The 14,555-nt window shown below is 43.2% G+C and overlaps 1 protein-coding gene across 3 annotated transcripts; it reads left to right on the top strand.

Moving 5' to 3' along the window:
* The first annotated feature begins 3,475 nt into the window (after positions 1 to 3,475).
* LOC131882814 (protein singed wings 2-like) lies at positions 3,476 to 13,322 on the top strand. Of its 3 annotated transcripts, XM_059230084.1 has the most exons (8): positions 3,476 to 3,911; positions 3,978 to 4,064; positions 9,214 to 9,985; positions 10,867 to 11,210; positions 12,142 to 12,303; positions 12,370 to 12,471; positions 12,868 to 12,945; positions 13,085 to 13,322. In XM_059230084.1, exons 2-8 carry the CDS (start codon positions 4,008 to 4,010, stop codon positions 13,271 to 13,273), a joined length of 1,704 nt encoding a protein of 567 aa, XP_059086067.1. In that variant the 5' UTR covers positions 3,476 to 3,911; positions 3,978 to 4,007; the 3' UTR covers positions 13,274 to 13,322. The 3 variants fall into 3 exon arrangements, with proteins under 3 accessions (XP_059086067.1, XP_059086085.1, XP_059086076.1); XM_059230102.1 differs by lacking the exon at positions 3,978 to 4,064; XM_059230093.1 differs by lacking the exons at positions 3,476 to 3,911; positions 3,978 to 4,064 and adding an exon at positions 6,773 to 7,318.
* The last annotated feature ends 1,233 nt before the right edge of the window (positions 13,323 to 14,555 follow it).

Below are 14,555 nucleotides of genomic sequence, written 5' to 3'. Positions count from 1 at the left end.
AACAAATGCGTCAAATTACTTGAAATTTGGTCAAGATGTGTCTGAAAGAATTTTCTACAAATAATATTTTTTGGCAAAAGAGAATTCATTGATTGTGTTTTGAGCAAATTCTTGTTTTATCAAGAAAATCTAATTAGCACTTTTCAGTTGTTGTACTTTAAGACATGTTTAAAGTCATTTTAAGTTTATCTGAATGCCTGGTTTTAAGCACATACCATCAATGGTTACGAAAATGACATTAGTCACATATTTTGTTCAATAATTATGCCAATAACTGACATTCAAAAATTTCAGCGGCAAAAGTTTAGGCCTTACTTGGCAGGAAAGGTTTGGTGATCACAAAAAGGTGGCGTTTCCTTGCTTTAGTGTCCTTGGTTTGACCCATGAAAGATTAGGGGAGAAGTCCTCCAAGATAATGGAAAGTTTGATAAGAATATACAATTGAAGGTTGGTAAAGCTTTTCAAACGTGTGGTTGGATCTATCGGACTCTGTACAAGTCGATTGGCCAGCCACACCTTGAATGTGCCTCGTCCATTTGAGCACCAATTATTTAAGTAGATGTGACTGAGCTCTCGTACTGGGAGAGACTAAAAGGGTTGAGATTTGACAATGTTCAGAGAAGGTACGAAAGTGATCTGATACTGCACGTTTTCAAACTATTTATAAGCTTTGTCGCAACTCAGGTTTTAGGGTTAATGCTATAATGGTAAAGGCTTAACGTCTGTTTTACGAGCACCTTTAAGCCTTCGAGAATCCCGGTTCATTAGAACCATAAGTTTTCTTTCCTGAGCTCTTTCATTGGTCAATTTGCTTCGCTCAAAAATTCGTAGGGAATGTGCATGCCTTAAATGTGTAGCAGGTTTTAAATGGGACTTGGGCAACTCGTTGATCGAAACTCTTGAGTAGACCAACACTGAAGGGCTAGCCAGTTCTGCCGACTCTAACTCATTGATGAATCAGATATTATAGGCATTTGAAGCTTACAAATTGTTCCTTTTGTTTATTTGGCAAAGAAAACTGCATCTAGAAGCCTTGGCATCTGACTTCCTATCTCAAGCAACATTTCACCAATACGAAGAACAAACCAAAGTGATTAGATAAAAGGCATTCTCACGTTATGATAGTTGTGCCAAGTGCCGCAACTCTACGAGTACTCATAGGGACGTCCGCTCGAGGCAAATACTTCGTTTGAATTTTTCTCTAATGTTTGGCTCGTTTTGGCAATTCTCAATTCTTGGTGCATTTGACCCCTCAGCCCTCGATAGGATATACTGAACCATGGGCTGAACCAAGCCCCTCTCTTCTCCATTGCCCTAGATAGGACTCGTTATAGCAATTGCAAATGTCTTGAGATACTGCACCTGCGAAGGTTCATGGAGGAGAATCAAATTGGGAATCTCTCTTTCACTAGCTAGCTGCACTAGCCACACCTCTTCCCTATAAACGAGAACTTCCAACGGTGGGAATTGAACCCACGGCCTCTAGGGAGAGGGTATTGGCTTCTTTTTTGCTCTGCATTTTCAGCCACTCAGCTAAAAGGGATGAAACATTTTCAGAGAATATTAAAATATATATGCAAAGTTTTGCAGGATTTAAGTCGGACTTGGACAAGTTTTTGACTAAAATTCCGGATCAACCTTATATTCAAGGATTAGCCAGAGCAGCCAATTCTAATTCGTTCAAGTAAAATGAATAATCTTCTCGTCTTGAACTGCTGGGATTCCAATCCCGGTAGCGGTAAGGAAGTCCGCAAAGAAAAAAAAGTGTCACTTAGCCATAGTTTTCAATTAAAGCAAAACAAAATGTCACATACCTTTTTTGAAAGAAAGAGGAATGTTCAGATCCATCATCATAGATACAATAACATTTGCATTACAATATTGTTGGCTGTAATGGCATAATGTTGTCGCAATAAACAACATTTAAAGAGGAAAACGCTCTAAGAGCGGGATAAAGCAAATTAGATGAATTATGGTCCGTCTGACCGTGCTAGAACCGTGCTATCATTGAATGAAGAATGAAATGGTAGTAAAATATACGCCATTCTATTCTTGACGTACTTTTTTACAATTTTGTTAAGCCATGAACCATATGGACGGGGATGAGAGGTTTAAGAATTAACATCTTGGAATTTAGTCAGTAAATGGCTTTCGTCTTCAACAAAAATGACCTCAGGTCGCCATGACTTTGTACTTCAATTTTCTGCTCAATCAAATGACCGTGTCAAAAGTTATGCTGCCTCAAAGGTCATTGCACAACTCTACTACACAAAGCGAATGAGTTAACCATCTTTTGGTAACTGATTACAAGTAGAGGACTAGTTCATTCATTTCTTACCTTGTTATGCATTGCAATTCCAGAGGGTACAACTTTTGATTCCATTTGGAGGAAAAGCAATGAGTTTCCTCACTTCCAAAATCTTAATTTCAGACCCTAGGTTTCCCAGCCATATTCCAGTGATTCGTGGCTCAGCATATCAGTAGACGCGTATTTTCGCTTTTTGCTTCTTTGGATTTGCCCATTGTAGTGTACGTAAAGATGTTTAGCCAAAATAAAGGACTAGAAACTTGTCCGCTTTGATTTATTGACACATTCATATTTGTTGATTGTTGGCCATACACTATCTAACGCAAGAAAACGTTTGACATTTCAGATCAAATTCGGAGTGATTTGGCTGTTTCTGTTATTACTGTAAGGATCAACATCTAGCTCTAAAACCTTGACTTCATTTCCGGGCCCACCTCTTAACCAAATATATGTAGGGTTCGTTCTCTTGTTGTCTGGCTGAGTCTCTTTCTACCTGTCCTGCTCTTCATTCCTGACCTACAAATTCGTTTGCAACCTAAGAAAACAAAAATAATCCCCGAGGTCCCACCAGTCTCTGTTTGGTGCCGACTCGTGAACCCTGAGGACCGTGAGGACCAGGGCGACTGTCCCACTAAGCGAAGGAACTCACGCGACACTCGCAACAGTACAGACGGTTCACCGCTAGACGGGGGCCTAGAACTGGAACACAAGCTATTACCCTTGTTCCAGTTTCATTCTCGTTAGCCCTTGGACCCATAGTATTAGTTCTAGTGTTCCTACACCTCCTGTAGCCCTGCATGGGTCCAAAGTCCACTTCCTCAGGCAGAAATCTAACCTCACGTCAGTCAGTCTTTGCGAGAGTCGGTACTCTCTCAAGGTAGAAAGTGGAACGGCGACGAAAGACGAAGAAGGAACACAGGAAACAGAAGGGAGCGATGAATGCTAAAGGCGGAGCAGCTTCTGGGACAGGATTTTATCGAGAAAGCCTGGCAGTGAACCGGGAACACGAAAAATGATCCTGTTCATTCACCTGGTTTGCCGTCTGGGGCCCACACTCCCTCCATTCAATAGTTCTCTTTGTGGACATTGTGAATATTGATGTTTAACCGCAAGTAAGGCTTGGAACAATGGGGTCGGGCCTCCCACCTACACTGTGACACTTGTGCGACTCGAAGTCCAAACCAGATGAGTTTTACGAGAAAAAAAGAACTTTTCCCAACCTGTGTGGATGTACCGCGATCGTTCAAGTGTTCTAATCCTGATAAATGAAGCGTCAAATTGGCTTTGCTGTCTGATCGAGGGGTCTTTTTCAATGACGAGCAACACGTTCCACTAGTGAAGGTCCCTTCCTCAGTACACGCCTGTATATCCAACCCAGACTGGCTGCCAGATCGATTTGCATGAAGGCCAAAGGGCCTTCTTTGGGAACCCAACCCATGGGGGAACGGATGGCATGTCCTGTGAAGGTGAAAGGAATCCTTGGAGATTTCTGGCTCGCATCCTCATATCCCAAGAGAAATAATTACCCCGTGAATATAGAGAGTGATCCATCTTTTGGGATTATTTCCCTATCTACCATCCGCGAAGATATCGATTGGGCATTGTAAGTATAAACACACTTTATTTGTCTCTCAAAATCAATAGCAAATGTTGCTGATTTCTCGTGCAGGATTTTTATTCTAAAATTTTGCCAACGATAATGGAGTACCGACTAACCACTAATCCCTTTGACGGTCGGACCAAGAACCACAAGAATGTGAGTAACACTCGAAATTCCTTTTACTGTCGGGAATTTGTCTTCTTAAGTTGTCCTTGTTGCTCTGATCAATTTTCCCCCATCGACCTCTGATCCTTTGAGCGATTCAGATTTCTAAACAATGTGTCACGCACACTTTTCAAAACAAGTGATTGAATGCTGTAATCGAGCATCGAAATTCAAGTTATATCCCAGATGTGGCAATTTGACTTTACACAGAGTTTCGAGCTCGTCTGAACTCGTAAGCAGGCCTCTGAATGAACAAAATCATAGAATAGATGGAGGCAGCAAATTGTAAGAAATCGCCTGAGAGTGCCGCAATAAAATGCAAATACGATTGAATAGAATCTCAGCAATGCTTTTCCAGAAGATTTATAACTGCTTAGAGGACCCATAATGCCTTAGACTACTTGGAAACAAGAAAAAAATAGATAACAGAAATCCTTGTCTCATTTTGAAATATTGCGTCGACGGGGCCTCGAGAAAGAAATGAATGATTTGAAACTGTATTTGAGCATTAGTGATTTTGATAGTAGTCCATCGACATTTCCAAGGGTTCAAATTGTCACATGGCAGAGATGCAGAGAGGGGGTTAGCATACTCACAGGACACATAACTTGGAACAACTAAATTCATTGGACAAGAAGCTGAAACCAAATTGGACACAAAACGAGGCATTTATTTTAAATCGTGTAGCTCCAATTCCAAATCAGGAGTTTTTGTATGTGATGTGAAACGTTCCAGGTATTTACATAGTACATGCATATGTGATCCTTAGCGAATTGTTGAAAGATTCTATTTTATCATTTGCATTTAGTTTGATCGAAGGTTCTTGTCCAAATCTCCCATAGAATTGCGCCGAAAGGATTCGTTGCACCTTGCGTCCAATTTCATTTTGTGCAATTCCATAAACAAATAAATTGGTTATTCACTCGCTTTTTCATGGGATGACGGATAAGATACACTCTAGTTCCGGAGAACCAACTTCCCTTTGAAGAAGCGTATTTTTTTCGATTCATATACAACTACATAAAGTGCTTCTTCCTCATCCTTTTCCATTCTGACACGGCCTTGCAAAAATGGCCGGTCTTTAGCCTTATTGTTCGCTAAGTTCTTCTTTCTCTCTTTGGAAATGATTAGTGTGACCTAAAACATCGTCTTCGCAAGTGCATGGAGTCGTTGCATTCCCGGCAAAAAATGACCTGGAGGTCAGGTTTTATAATCCTGACAAGGTCAAGTTTTGAAAGCTTTTGCTTTCCTAAAAGGCTAGAGTTTCATCCAAAGCTTTTCTAAATCATTGACAACTCTGGGGACGTTTCCGAGTGGTTTAACTGCTTCTTGACAGGCTAACAAAAAGAGCAATTCACTCAAGAACTACTTTACTCATCAAGAGACTCGTTCCGCGCAATAATTGAAATCCTAAGGCCTGCAGGGTCAGGTTAGACTCAGCTTAAGGCCTATGAATATGCAGTGCTATGATCCACATCCCACATCACGCCCAAATTCCCCAAGTCGTTTACTCATGGTGTGATTGACACGTTAAGTAATTGTTCGTCTCAGATGCGGTTTCTCAATGGAGAAGAGGGCGTGTGTGAATGAACACGACTTTGAATCGAATGTATTAACACACATGAACATGCCACAAGGGAGCCTTCAAGATGGCAAACACTTGGATTTACCTCCAAAGAAGCCATGGCGTCGGTCGGTCCGACCATCACGTCTTTAGACATGAGGCATCCATCCATCCATTGCGTCCATTGGAATCATTATCCTTAACCCAGCCAGGTTTTATCACTCTTGGCCAGTTTGTAAGCCACCCTCCCTCGCCAGTCTGCATACCACCTACAGAAGGATGGGATCGACCAATTCTACCTTTGGCGTATTCCAGTTATTTAGGTTCAAGGTGTATGTCCTCAACACCACCATGCTGACGAACAAACTGACGGACTGACTGACTGACTGACGTGTATAACTAGGACAAGACGGAATCTCAGGTTCGTCAGTGTTTAAGCCATCATTGTTGTCGTCGCTCATCGGATTCTAAAACTGTATTTGTCGCTCGGCTTGGGCTTCATTGATGCCTCTTTTTCCTCAACATGTCTCGCACATTAGTACTTGTACATCCAACTACAATTGTTGTTGTTGATGTTGTTGTTTTAGTAGGAGTAGTAGCAGTAGTAGAAGTCGTAGTAATGTAGTTACAGGCTCGTCGTTCCCGTCTTCGTCGTCATACTTGCTTGAACTCGATTCCCCGTTGTTCTAGGATCGAGTGGCATCGGCCGCGTCTTCGTTGCTGGCATAGAATCTTGCAGAATCCAGAGGGAGCTTGCTCCTTCAAGTCACCATCGGATGTGGAGTAGATTCGAATGTGTTTCAACTTCATCCCGTTTAGGCACACACACACACATACACACACAAGTACACACACATAAAGTCAGAGCGATCCCCGTGGTCGCGGTTGAAACACCCGCGCATGGTGGGTGAGTGGAAGTTTGTACGAGTGCGTCGAGTATAAGAGTTCGGGGCTTATGAACGCATCGAACTTCAAACATCCTTCTTGCTCGAGGAGTGTGGCTTATCAAACGAGGAGGAGGAGGAGGAGGAGGAGAAGGAGGAGGACGAGGAGGACGAGAGGACGAGGAAAAGGAGGCGGAGGACAAGAGGGATGGTGTGAGGAGTGTGCGTATGGAGCAAGTATGTAGGAACGGACGTGCTCAAATTCTCCGCTACAATTGTTCAAGCACTCGTGGAGGAACAACACGTCAAGAAGTGGACCCATCTCCATCCATGATTCAGTGCTAATTTCAAGGATCGGCATGTTGTTTCGTGAATACCTGACTCACTGTTGAGCATCCCGCAAGCTCTGGGGTTCTACATAGAAAAAAACGTGCGTGATAAGACAATCAGCTCTTGGCGATCATTTGCGTTGAAACGAAGAATGAATATGATTGATCTTATCCGTCTCCATTCAGGAGTGACAATGCACCCTAACTGCTGCAAGATGCAGAGTGAGTTTTGAGTCCGTGAGCATTCATTAGCTGGTCATCTTGATTGTGTCATCTATCCTCCGGCCCCCCAACAACGAACGAAGTGCCCCCCCCGTCTATTCAAGGATGATTCCATTCTCAAAGTCGAGGGACAGATAAATAAAAACGCACGTTCAAAGAGATCTTTAGGGTTCGTCGTCCGTACAACAAGATCAAGAACTTGTCCGCGCACCGCTTCATGAATCCAGGACCTCTTTCTCCTCGAATGTGAGTTTTTGACGACTTTTGCCCATTTACAGAGCTCCTCCATCCATTTGTCGTGCTATGCTATGCTATGCTAGGCTATGCTAGCTAACTAGCTAGCTAGCCCTTGAAAGCCAACAACGCATTCCCATAATAGAGCCAGCATACAATTAATGGACTGTTGCTTCCCTCCCCGAGTCGAATCTAGGCCAGTTAAGCCTTTTTCATTCCTCTCTCTCTCTCTCTCTTTCTCCACATTCACTCACTCATCTGGGGATATTTTCCCGGAAAATGAGCCCCCATTGACGATGGCAAGATTCATGTCCAATTCTCCCAAAAAGGGTCTGTCTTGACAATCCCCTCATCCAGTAGAAGTGGCAAAGCTGCTCTAATCTCCGTCAACTTCAACGAAGTCAATGTTAGTCAAAAAGCCTCTTCGAAGACCGTCGTGCCGCATTAGGCGTTGGAAGACTCTTCTTGGGGTGTGATTTGTTGTACCATTTATCATCTTGGATCAAGTCGATGTCATATGTTGCTGGCACGACACTTTCTGTAAGCCATTTGCCCACCAGGAAGGACTCGATTGACTTGGGGCTTCTCCCAAAAGAGAAGGAAAGGATATCTGGAACGATCTCATATTGATATCTGACCTTCAAGGTGTTGGAACGAGGAGGGGGGGGGGGGGAAGGGGAGCAGAATGGCCGAGGGATCCACTTATTTTTTGGGGGAGGGGTCCTAAGACTCAATCCAAGTGACATGTTTGTTCAGCACTCAAAACTGTGGGCCTTCGGGACAAATTATGGCGAAAGCACAAATTGGAAGAAAACACAAACACTCATCCTTGACCAAGGGGTTCGGGAATGAAAAAATAAGAATGCGATAAATGGCGAACATGGTAGAAAGTGCCTTGACATTCTTAGCTTCGGCATTCCTTGGAAGTCGAGGTGAAGTCAGTGTTTAGCATTTGTATGGGAAAACGATCCCACCGTCAGTGAGTTAGTGTGCAGTAGAACATGTAGCATGCTCGGGGACAATCATGGCCATAAATTTGTTGTCAAAGCCGCATGTCTTTGTGGTAAATGTTGAGAGCTTTCTGGTAATGGAATCATTTCCTTCTCGAAGAACAATTTAAGGAATCTCAGTCTGCGAGAGACTGACTTCAATACAAAATCGACATATCTCATCAATCGCTCATCTACCGTACAAAAGTCTAAGACGAGCAAAACGGGAGAAGGCGAGTGAAATTGGGAGCAAAGTCATGTTTGAGATTACCGATTTCGATGTCTGGGCCACCATTGATTACTTTATGACCCTGGTGAATGAACGTAGGTAAGTGCGGAGGGAGGGAGTCTGGGTGCCTGAGCAGAGACGTACTACGTGTATACTTTATACATATAATCCAGGCACTTTGGAGCACACTAGTCATAAAAGCAAATAGAAGCAAATCCCATCCACGATCATAAACACAGACCTTCGCTTCTATGCATCTTTCATCAATCACCGACAGACTTGCAAAGAATCATTTGGTTACTCTGTTTCACATACAAACAGCACAACAATCCAAGGATCAACGATTTCGTACAAAGACTCGTCAAGTCCACTGTGATGGATTGCACATAAAGGGGAAAAAGGTCGTATTTCAGGGTAAATATGAAGTGTGAATGACGGACGCAATCAAGTGAGGGTGATAAACGTCGTCATACGATGATAACGGGGAGTGTTGTCCTCGCCGTTCGCTGAATTCCAGCCATTCTCCATTCTGATCGACATTTCGTAAAGATTGCCACCAAATTTGGGTGCCAGAAGCCCAGAAAGTCCAATTTAGTACATGCAAGAAGGGACTTCTCTTGATGAAGTTTGTGATGACGTGCCCATTTCGAGTGAGCAAATGTTATCTTTCCCTATTTCTCTCATTCCAGATGAGACGATCACTCGCTCACCCCCGGGGAATTGTTTCTGGCGTGAGTTCCAATTACCCAAGGACACTTCAGGTCATGGTTACCATCCATGGTCTTTGCATCGCGTTCTTGGCCATCTCAGTCTCCAGCATTCGAGGCAATTTCGTGCCCAATGTGAAATCCGAGGTGGAAGCTTGTCTCCATTTGCCAAATCCGCTCTCCGAATCGTGCATTTGCTCGGAATTGGAGCCAGGCCCAAATGGAGATGAGGGAGGTGTGGAATTGGCCTGCAAGAGGCTTAACAGCACAGACACTTTTAATTTGGATTCGAGCTCTCAACCGGAAGAAGTGGAGACCAACGATATCAACGATATCCATTCAAACAGAGCTCAGAATTTCCACGAGCTGCTCCGGCAGAACTTGAAAGAGATCCTCATTCGTGACAGTGATTTGAAGGTCTTGAAATTGTCAGATTTTAGTGTTTATCCGAACTTGAGGAAGCTGTCTGTTGTCCAATCAAGTGTGATGAAAGTTGATAATTCTGTGCTTTTGCCCAATCTCGTCACCCTAGACTTGTCCGGGAACAAATTGCGCTTCTTTGCTCTTGATTTCCAACGCTTACCGCGGCTTCAAGGCCTTAATTTAAGCCACAATGCAATCCAAGATATGGAGCCCAAATGGCATGAGACAAGGCTGATCACTCTCGATCTCTCCTCGAACCACTTCGATGAGGACATCAAACCGCAGATCTTCACCAGTCTTCCTGCCACATTGCAAAGTCTAGATATTTCCGGTAAGTGCTACAGACGACTATTTCACAGAGTACCTACTATGTACGGTAGATTGATGCAATGAGATCATCAAGTGTTATTTTGTGGTCTTACTCGGGTGCTTGCCTGAAAACACACTCAGCATTAACAGCTATCGGGTAGAGGCAAAAGAAGACAAATGCATATCAACCTTACTTAGTCCCCGAACCATCTCATTCCAGATGGTGGGGTCAAAGATATGATCAATGACTGGCATGATTCGATGAGCTATTGCTTTCTCTCCCGTCTCTCTCGGAACACACGAGCTTTTTTTGCCCACGAAAAGGGCCATTGTCAATAAACTAAACGTTTCGAGGTCGATGATAATGACATTACGTTTATTTTGTTCAGACACCTTGACATGGCACAGCTTCTACCCCACACATTATTGTTGGAGGCATCTGCTCCTGAAAGACTCGCTTTAGGTTTTCGTGGCCTCAACAACCCACTTGGCAGACTCTGGTCTCAAGATGTACGGCCGAGATTGCTTTCATTCATTAATATTGGCCCAAGGAAACTTTTCATATACCTCAATATCTTGGATCACATTATGCGTTGGCTACCTACAGGCTCGCTCCACTCAGAAAGCAAAGTTATGTGTCCTACCAGCGTAGTCAGAGGCAAACGGTGGGACTGGTTATTTTATGGCCTTACCCAGCTCGATAAAACAAGCATTGTCTGCAACCCATTGCACCAATAGTTTGTTGCCACAGGCAACATTGCACAGTACAAGGGTCCTAGCCATTTTGTGGACTAAGGGCTGTTCCAATTTCCAAGATGGAGCCTACCCTCATTGACAGATGATATTGGGAAGTCACTCATGCGATCCAACATATGCCAATGCTTTTCTTCTCCTTTACTTCAGATAATGAGTGGATATGTGCGCCCAAATTGTCATGGGTGCACAGTTGGTCGGAGCCTTTTCTGAAGGCCGCCATCTTGAAGAATGTGTCAGGCACGCGGTGCCGCTATATGGACTCCAAATACGATGGGCAATTGTTCTTAGTTATGGAGTACTACTCCAAGTATGTGATTCCGTCTTGCCCCACCAAGGATAATTGCTCATGTGCCCTTACCTCGGTCCAGGAGAAATTGGTCCATGCGAGGGAACGCTTTTACTCCGTGGAAGTCAGCTGTGTTGGAGGCGGATTATCTCATTTCCCCAAACTGCCGAAGCACACGCGAACCGTGGATTTGTCCCAAAACAAGGTTTGTTCATGAGTGCCTCGATTGGTTCATACGTACGCTCTTATGAGGCACGTGCTTACACACACACACACACGGTCGATAGGCCTTGGAGTTCTTTCAAATAAAATGCAAACGCTTGCTCGTGAGCCTTAATAAAGCAGTGTATATTCAGCCAACCTTTGTGGAGTGCTGTGTAAATTTAGTCTCAATTGGGATCAAAACCTGAGATACATAATGGACTCAGTCAAGGCAGGCTAAGTTCATCGTTGAACCAGATTCTTACGAGAGCAATGTCTTCACCCATTCCAACTTTGCCCCATGAGTTAGACCATTCTCTGGAGTTGACAATTTAGGGGCTTGAGTCATTTGAGCCATGTTCATGACAACCCAAAGTGGAGCGATGATCCCTTGCTTAATCCACGCACACCTACATGTACAACCAAGCTTACATGCGTTCCACGTCCCGTAAAGCGTTGATAGTGAAAAGCACGTTATCAAGCTAGACCCTCACTTGGGTGCCTTTGGAGTGTTTCTCCATGGGACATTGAGTTCATTAGAGTGGCTCTTCTCGAGCTCAACACGATCAACGAGGGAGACAGAGATCGTTTCCTCATTCAAAGTGGAACAAGGGCGGACTCAGCCAGAGCCCTAAGAAACCATTATTCACACTGAACTTGCATTCTCCAATGTGGCATCGCTGCACGACGCCTAACCCGTTTTCGTGATTGTTTCCCCGTATTCCACTCACTGAAGAACATCATTATTATTCAGAACGATCTTGAAAGGTTTGCTGATCCTATTACGATTTTGATCCCAGATGCGCCAAATCTGGAACAAAAAGAACCTTTAGCTTGGTGTTTCCATTACTTGTGTCTATTCCAGACAGACAACGACTCCTCCTTACCTGATTGCCAACTTATCCTCCACCTCTCTTCTTCTGCTTTATTTGCAGCTTAACAGCAGATCTTTTTCGTTCCTGAAAGTCGAGGAGCATAATTACAAGGATGTGGACAATCTCACATTAGACAAGAACCGGCTCCAGACTTTGCCTGAAAAACTTTTGGACATGAAACTTGGACTCAGTTTCAGTGCCAAGTATAACAATCTCACAAGTGTAAGCCAACTTTCCCGACAAAATTTCTCCTATGCATCCTGACTCACTTTGTTCGTTTTGTTCCAGATTCCTTATGACTTCTCTCAACGTTTAATGAAAACTACGGCTGTGATAAAAATGTCAAACAATCCATGGACATGCACTTGTACGAGTGAAGTCACTGATCTGGTAAGTGTAAAAGAGGTCCGCCTGTAAAATTGTTGTTTCTAAGGGTTTTGTTATCGACCCTTTATTTTGTGGCCAAGAAACAAGTAATCTTTCACGAAGCCTACAATTCCTCTTAAACTGTCTGACTCTACATGGCAAGTGTGGCACGACTGACTAAAACGGGCACGGAGATGTCTATTTGTGGTCCTTGAAATAACTTTTGTGTATTCTTTTATCATGAAATGCTTTACTATACACTAACTAATTAACTAGGTTCAGTGTCGTGAGCATTACCAGAGGCTCAGATTTACAAAATCCTATTATTGTCACTTCCATATTTTCAACTCATCCCCTCAGGAAAAAGTAAAATCCATGTTTTGACATGCAGCGAATTAAAACAACTCTGCCGCTTTCCAGAATCTGCTAGTCAAAATTCGAGATCGAGACGAGATGACCTGTGGCCCGGCTTCCGATATACAATTAAAATCCAAACAGGTGAGCATTATCAAACACGTTATGTTCTCGAAACTTGATCGTTTTCGTCCGGAAGGTTGTCAAAGTCAAGATGACTAATGGTATCTCTATGTAGGATAACATTCCAACAATGCATTGTCCATTCTTGTGATTGTTCCAGATTACTTTGTTAAGCCCCGAGATGCTTTGTCCTCCGGAGACCACTGGAGAATTCCAAGAGCTGCTTCTTCAGGTTTTGTGCGTGATTCTGGCTCTTCTCATCGTCTTGGTGTTGGCCAGACTGGCTTATGATTATTGGATTTACAGGACCAAAGGACAACTACCTTGGTTGGCCCTCAAAATGCATTAGAAGACTTGAAGCAAAGGAGTACCTCGAATCAACATAAAAGAAAGAAAAACTACCATTGTCAACGTTAGGCAACTACTCCACGTACCATGCTAGCTAATACTCGTATACATACAGTATATTTGTCCTCATGTACCCTGCAGCTGGATAGGGACATTGTTTGATGCATAAAACGCGTTTACCTCAACCAGTTTTTGGATCGACCTAAAACAAGAAGTTATAATAAAATGAGAGAGTTCCAATTTCTCACACTCAAGGAGAAGGAAAGCCGATCAACTTTTCTTTTGAACGTCTCTTGCAAGTCTGAGTCAGCTGGACCGGATGTCTTGGGGCCAAGAGTGTCTGAATGTCTTTGGAGGCGACTCCTACCAGTTCTTATTAAGCAAGCCCCAAAGTCAGCCAAGGATACTGTCATTAGCGCTTGGTGGCCCACTCTCACACACCAAGCAACCAAGTAACCAGTCTGGAGCAGAAACTTCATACATCATCAAGATCTTTCTGATTGAGGAAAATGCCCTTGAGACTTGTTCCTAAAATAAAACTTTCCCCTTTCAAGCTCCATGAATGGGTTTCCTAATGCAGATTGAATACGATAGAGGGATTGAATGTTAGGTTTGATGGGAGAATTTGGGCGTAGGACTTTAATTTCGAGGTCCATTAGGCTTGCTCGGCTCGTACTATGGTAATTGAACGAAGATATTAGTACACACGCCTGACCCTGATTCCATACTAGGTGTATGATGCTTTCAACGAACGGCATTAGGCCTACCGTGTTAAAGAATGGAGGGCCGAGGTGCTGACAAAATATCGAGCTCCTCTCCGACTCGAAATTTTCGATTTTTTAGTAATTTGGGTAAGATAGGTGAAAAGCTCTCATCCCTGAAGATTTTTTTTGGTAGGCAAAAACTAGCCTCCTTTTAAACAATGCTTAGTGACATAATATTAATTACCAACATCAAAAGTCTAATGAAAAATAGTCTGAATCGTTTTTTGCTGATGTCGTAATGCAAATAGGTAGTCTATCTAAGTTTTAAGCAACATTTTGCCCTTGTTTTTTAACCTTACCCTCATCTGCACATGTTTTCGTGTCCCAATGAGGATAAAGCACGGCTCCCTGAAACAACGAACAATGAACTAGTTTTTCTAAAATGGACGGACATTCATAACCTAGAGGACAAGTACTTGTGCTATTTCGTATTCTTAAGTCTTAAAGTGGAATGGATACCATCTTGGGCGCTTCACAATCACTTCGTGAATGACGATGGGTCAATCGAAACTTCCAAAG

The sequence above is a fragment of the Tigriopus californicus genome, chromosome 1 (assembly GCF_007210705.1).
Source record: "Tigriopus californicus strain San Diego chromosome 1, Tcal_SD_v2.1, whole genome shotgun sequence".
In the NCBI taxonomy this organism is placed as follows: Eukaryota; Metazoa; Arthropoda; class Copepoda; order Harpacticoida; family Harpacticidae; genus Tigriopus; species Tigriopus californicus.
The sequence above is the reverse complement of the archived record's forward strand: the minus strand, read 5'-3'. Positions and strand labels throughout refer to the sequence as shown.

Excerpts from the sequence above, each read along its gene's own strand:
- LOC131882814 (XM_059230084.1), top strand. The coding sequence starts at position 4,008 with ATGGAGTACCGACTAACCACTAATCCCTTTGACGGTCGGACCAAGAAC. Across the intron at positions 12,472-12,867 it reads CGAGTGAAGTCACTGATCTG|AATCTGCTAGTCAAAATTCG; the intron begins GTAAGTGTAAAA and ends GCCGCTTTCCAG. Across the intron at positions 12,946-13,084 it reads TACAATTAAAATCCAAACAG|ATTACTTTGTTAAGCCCCGA; the intron begins GTGAGCATTATC and ends TGATTGTTCCAG.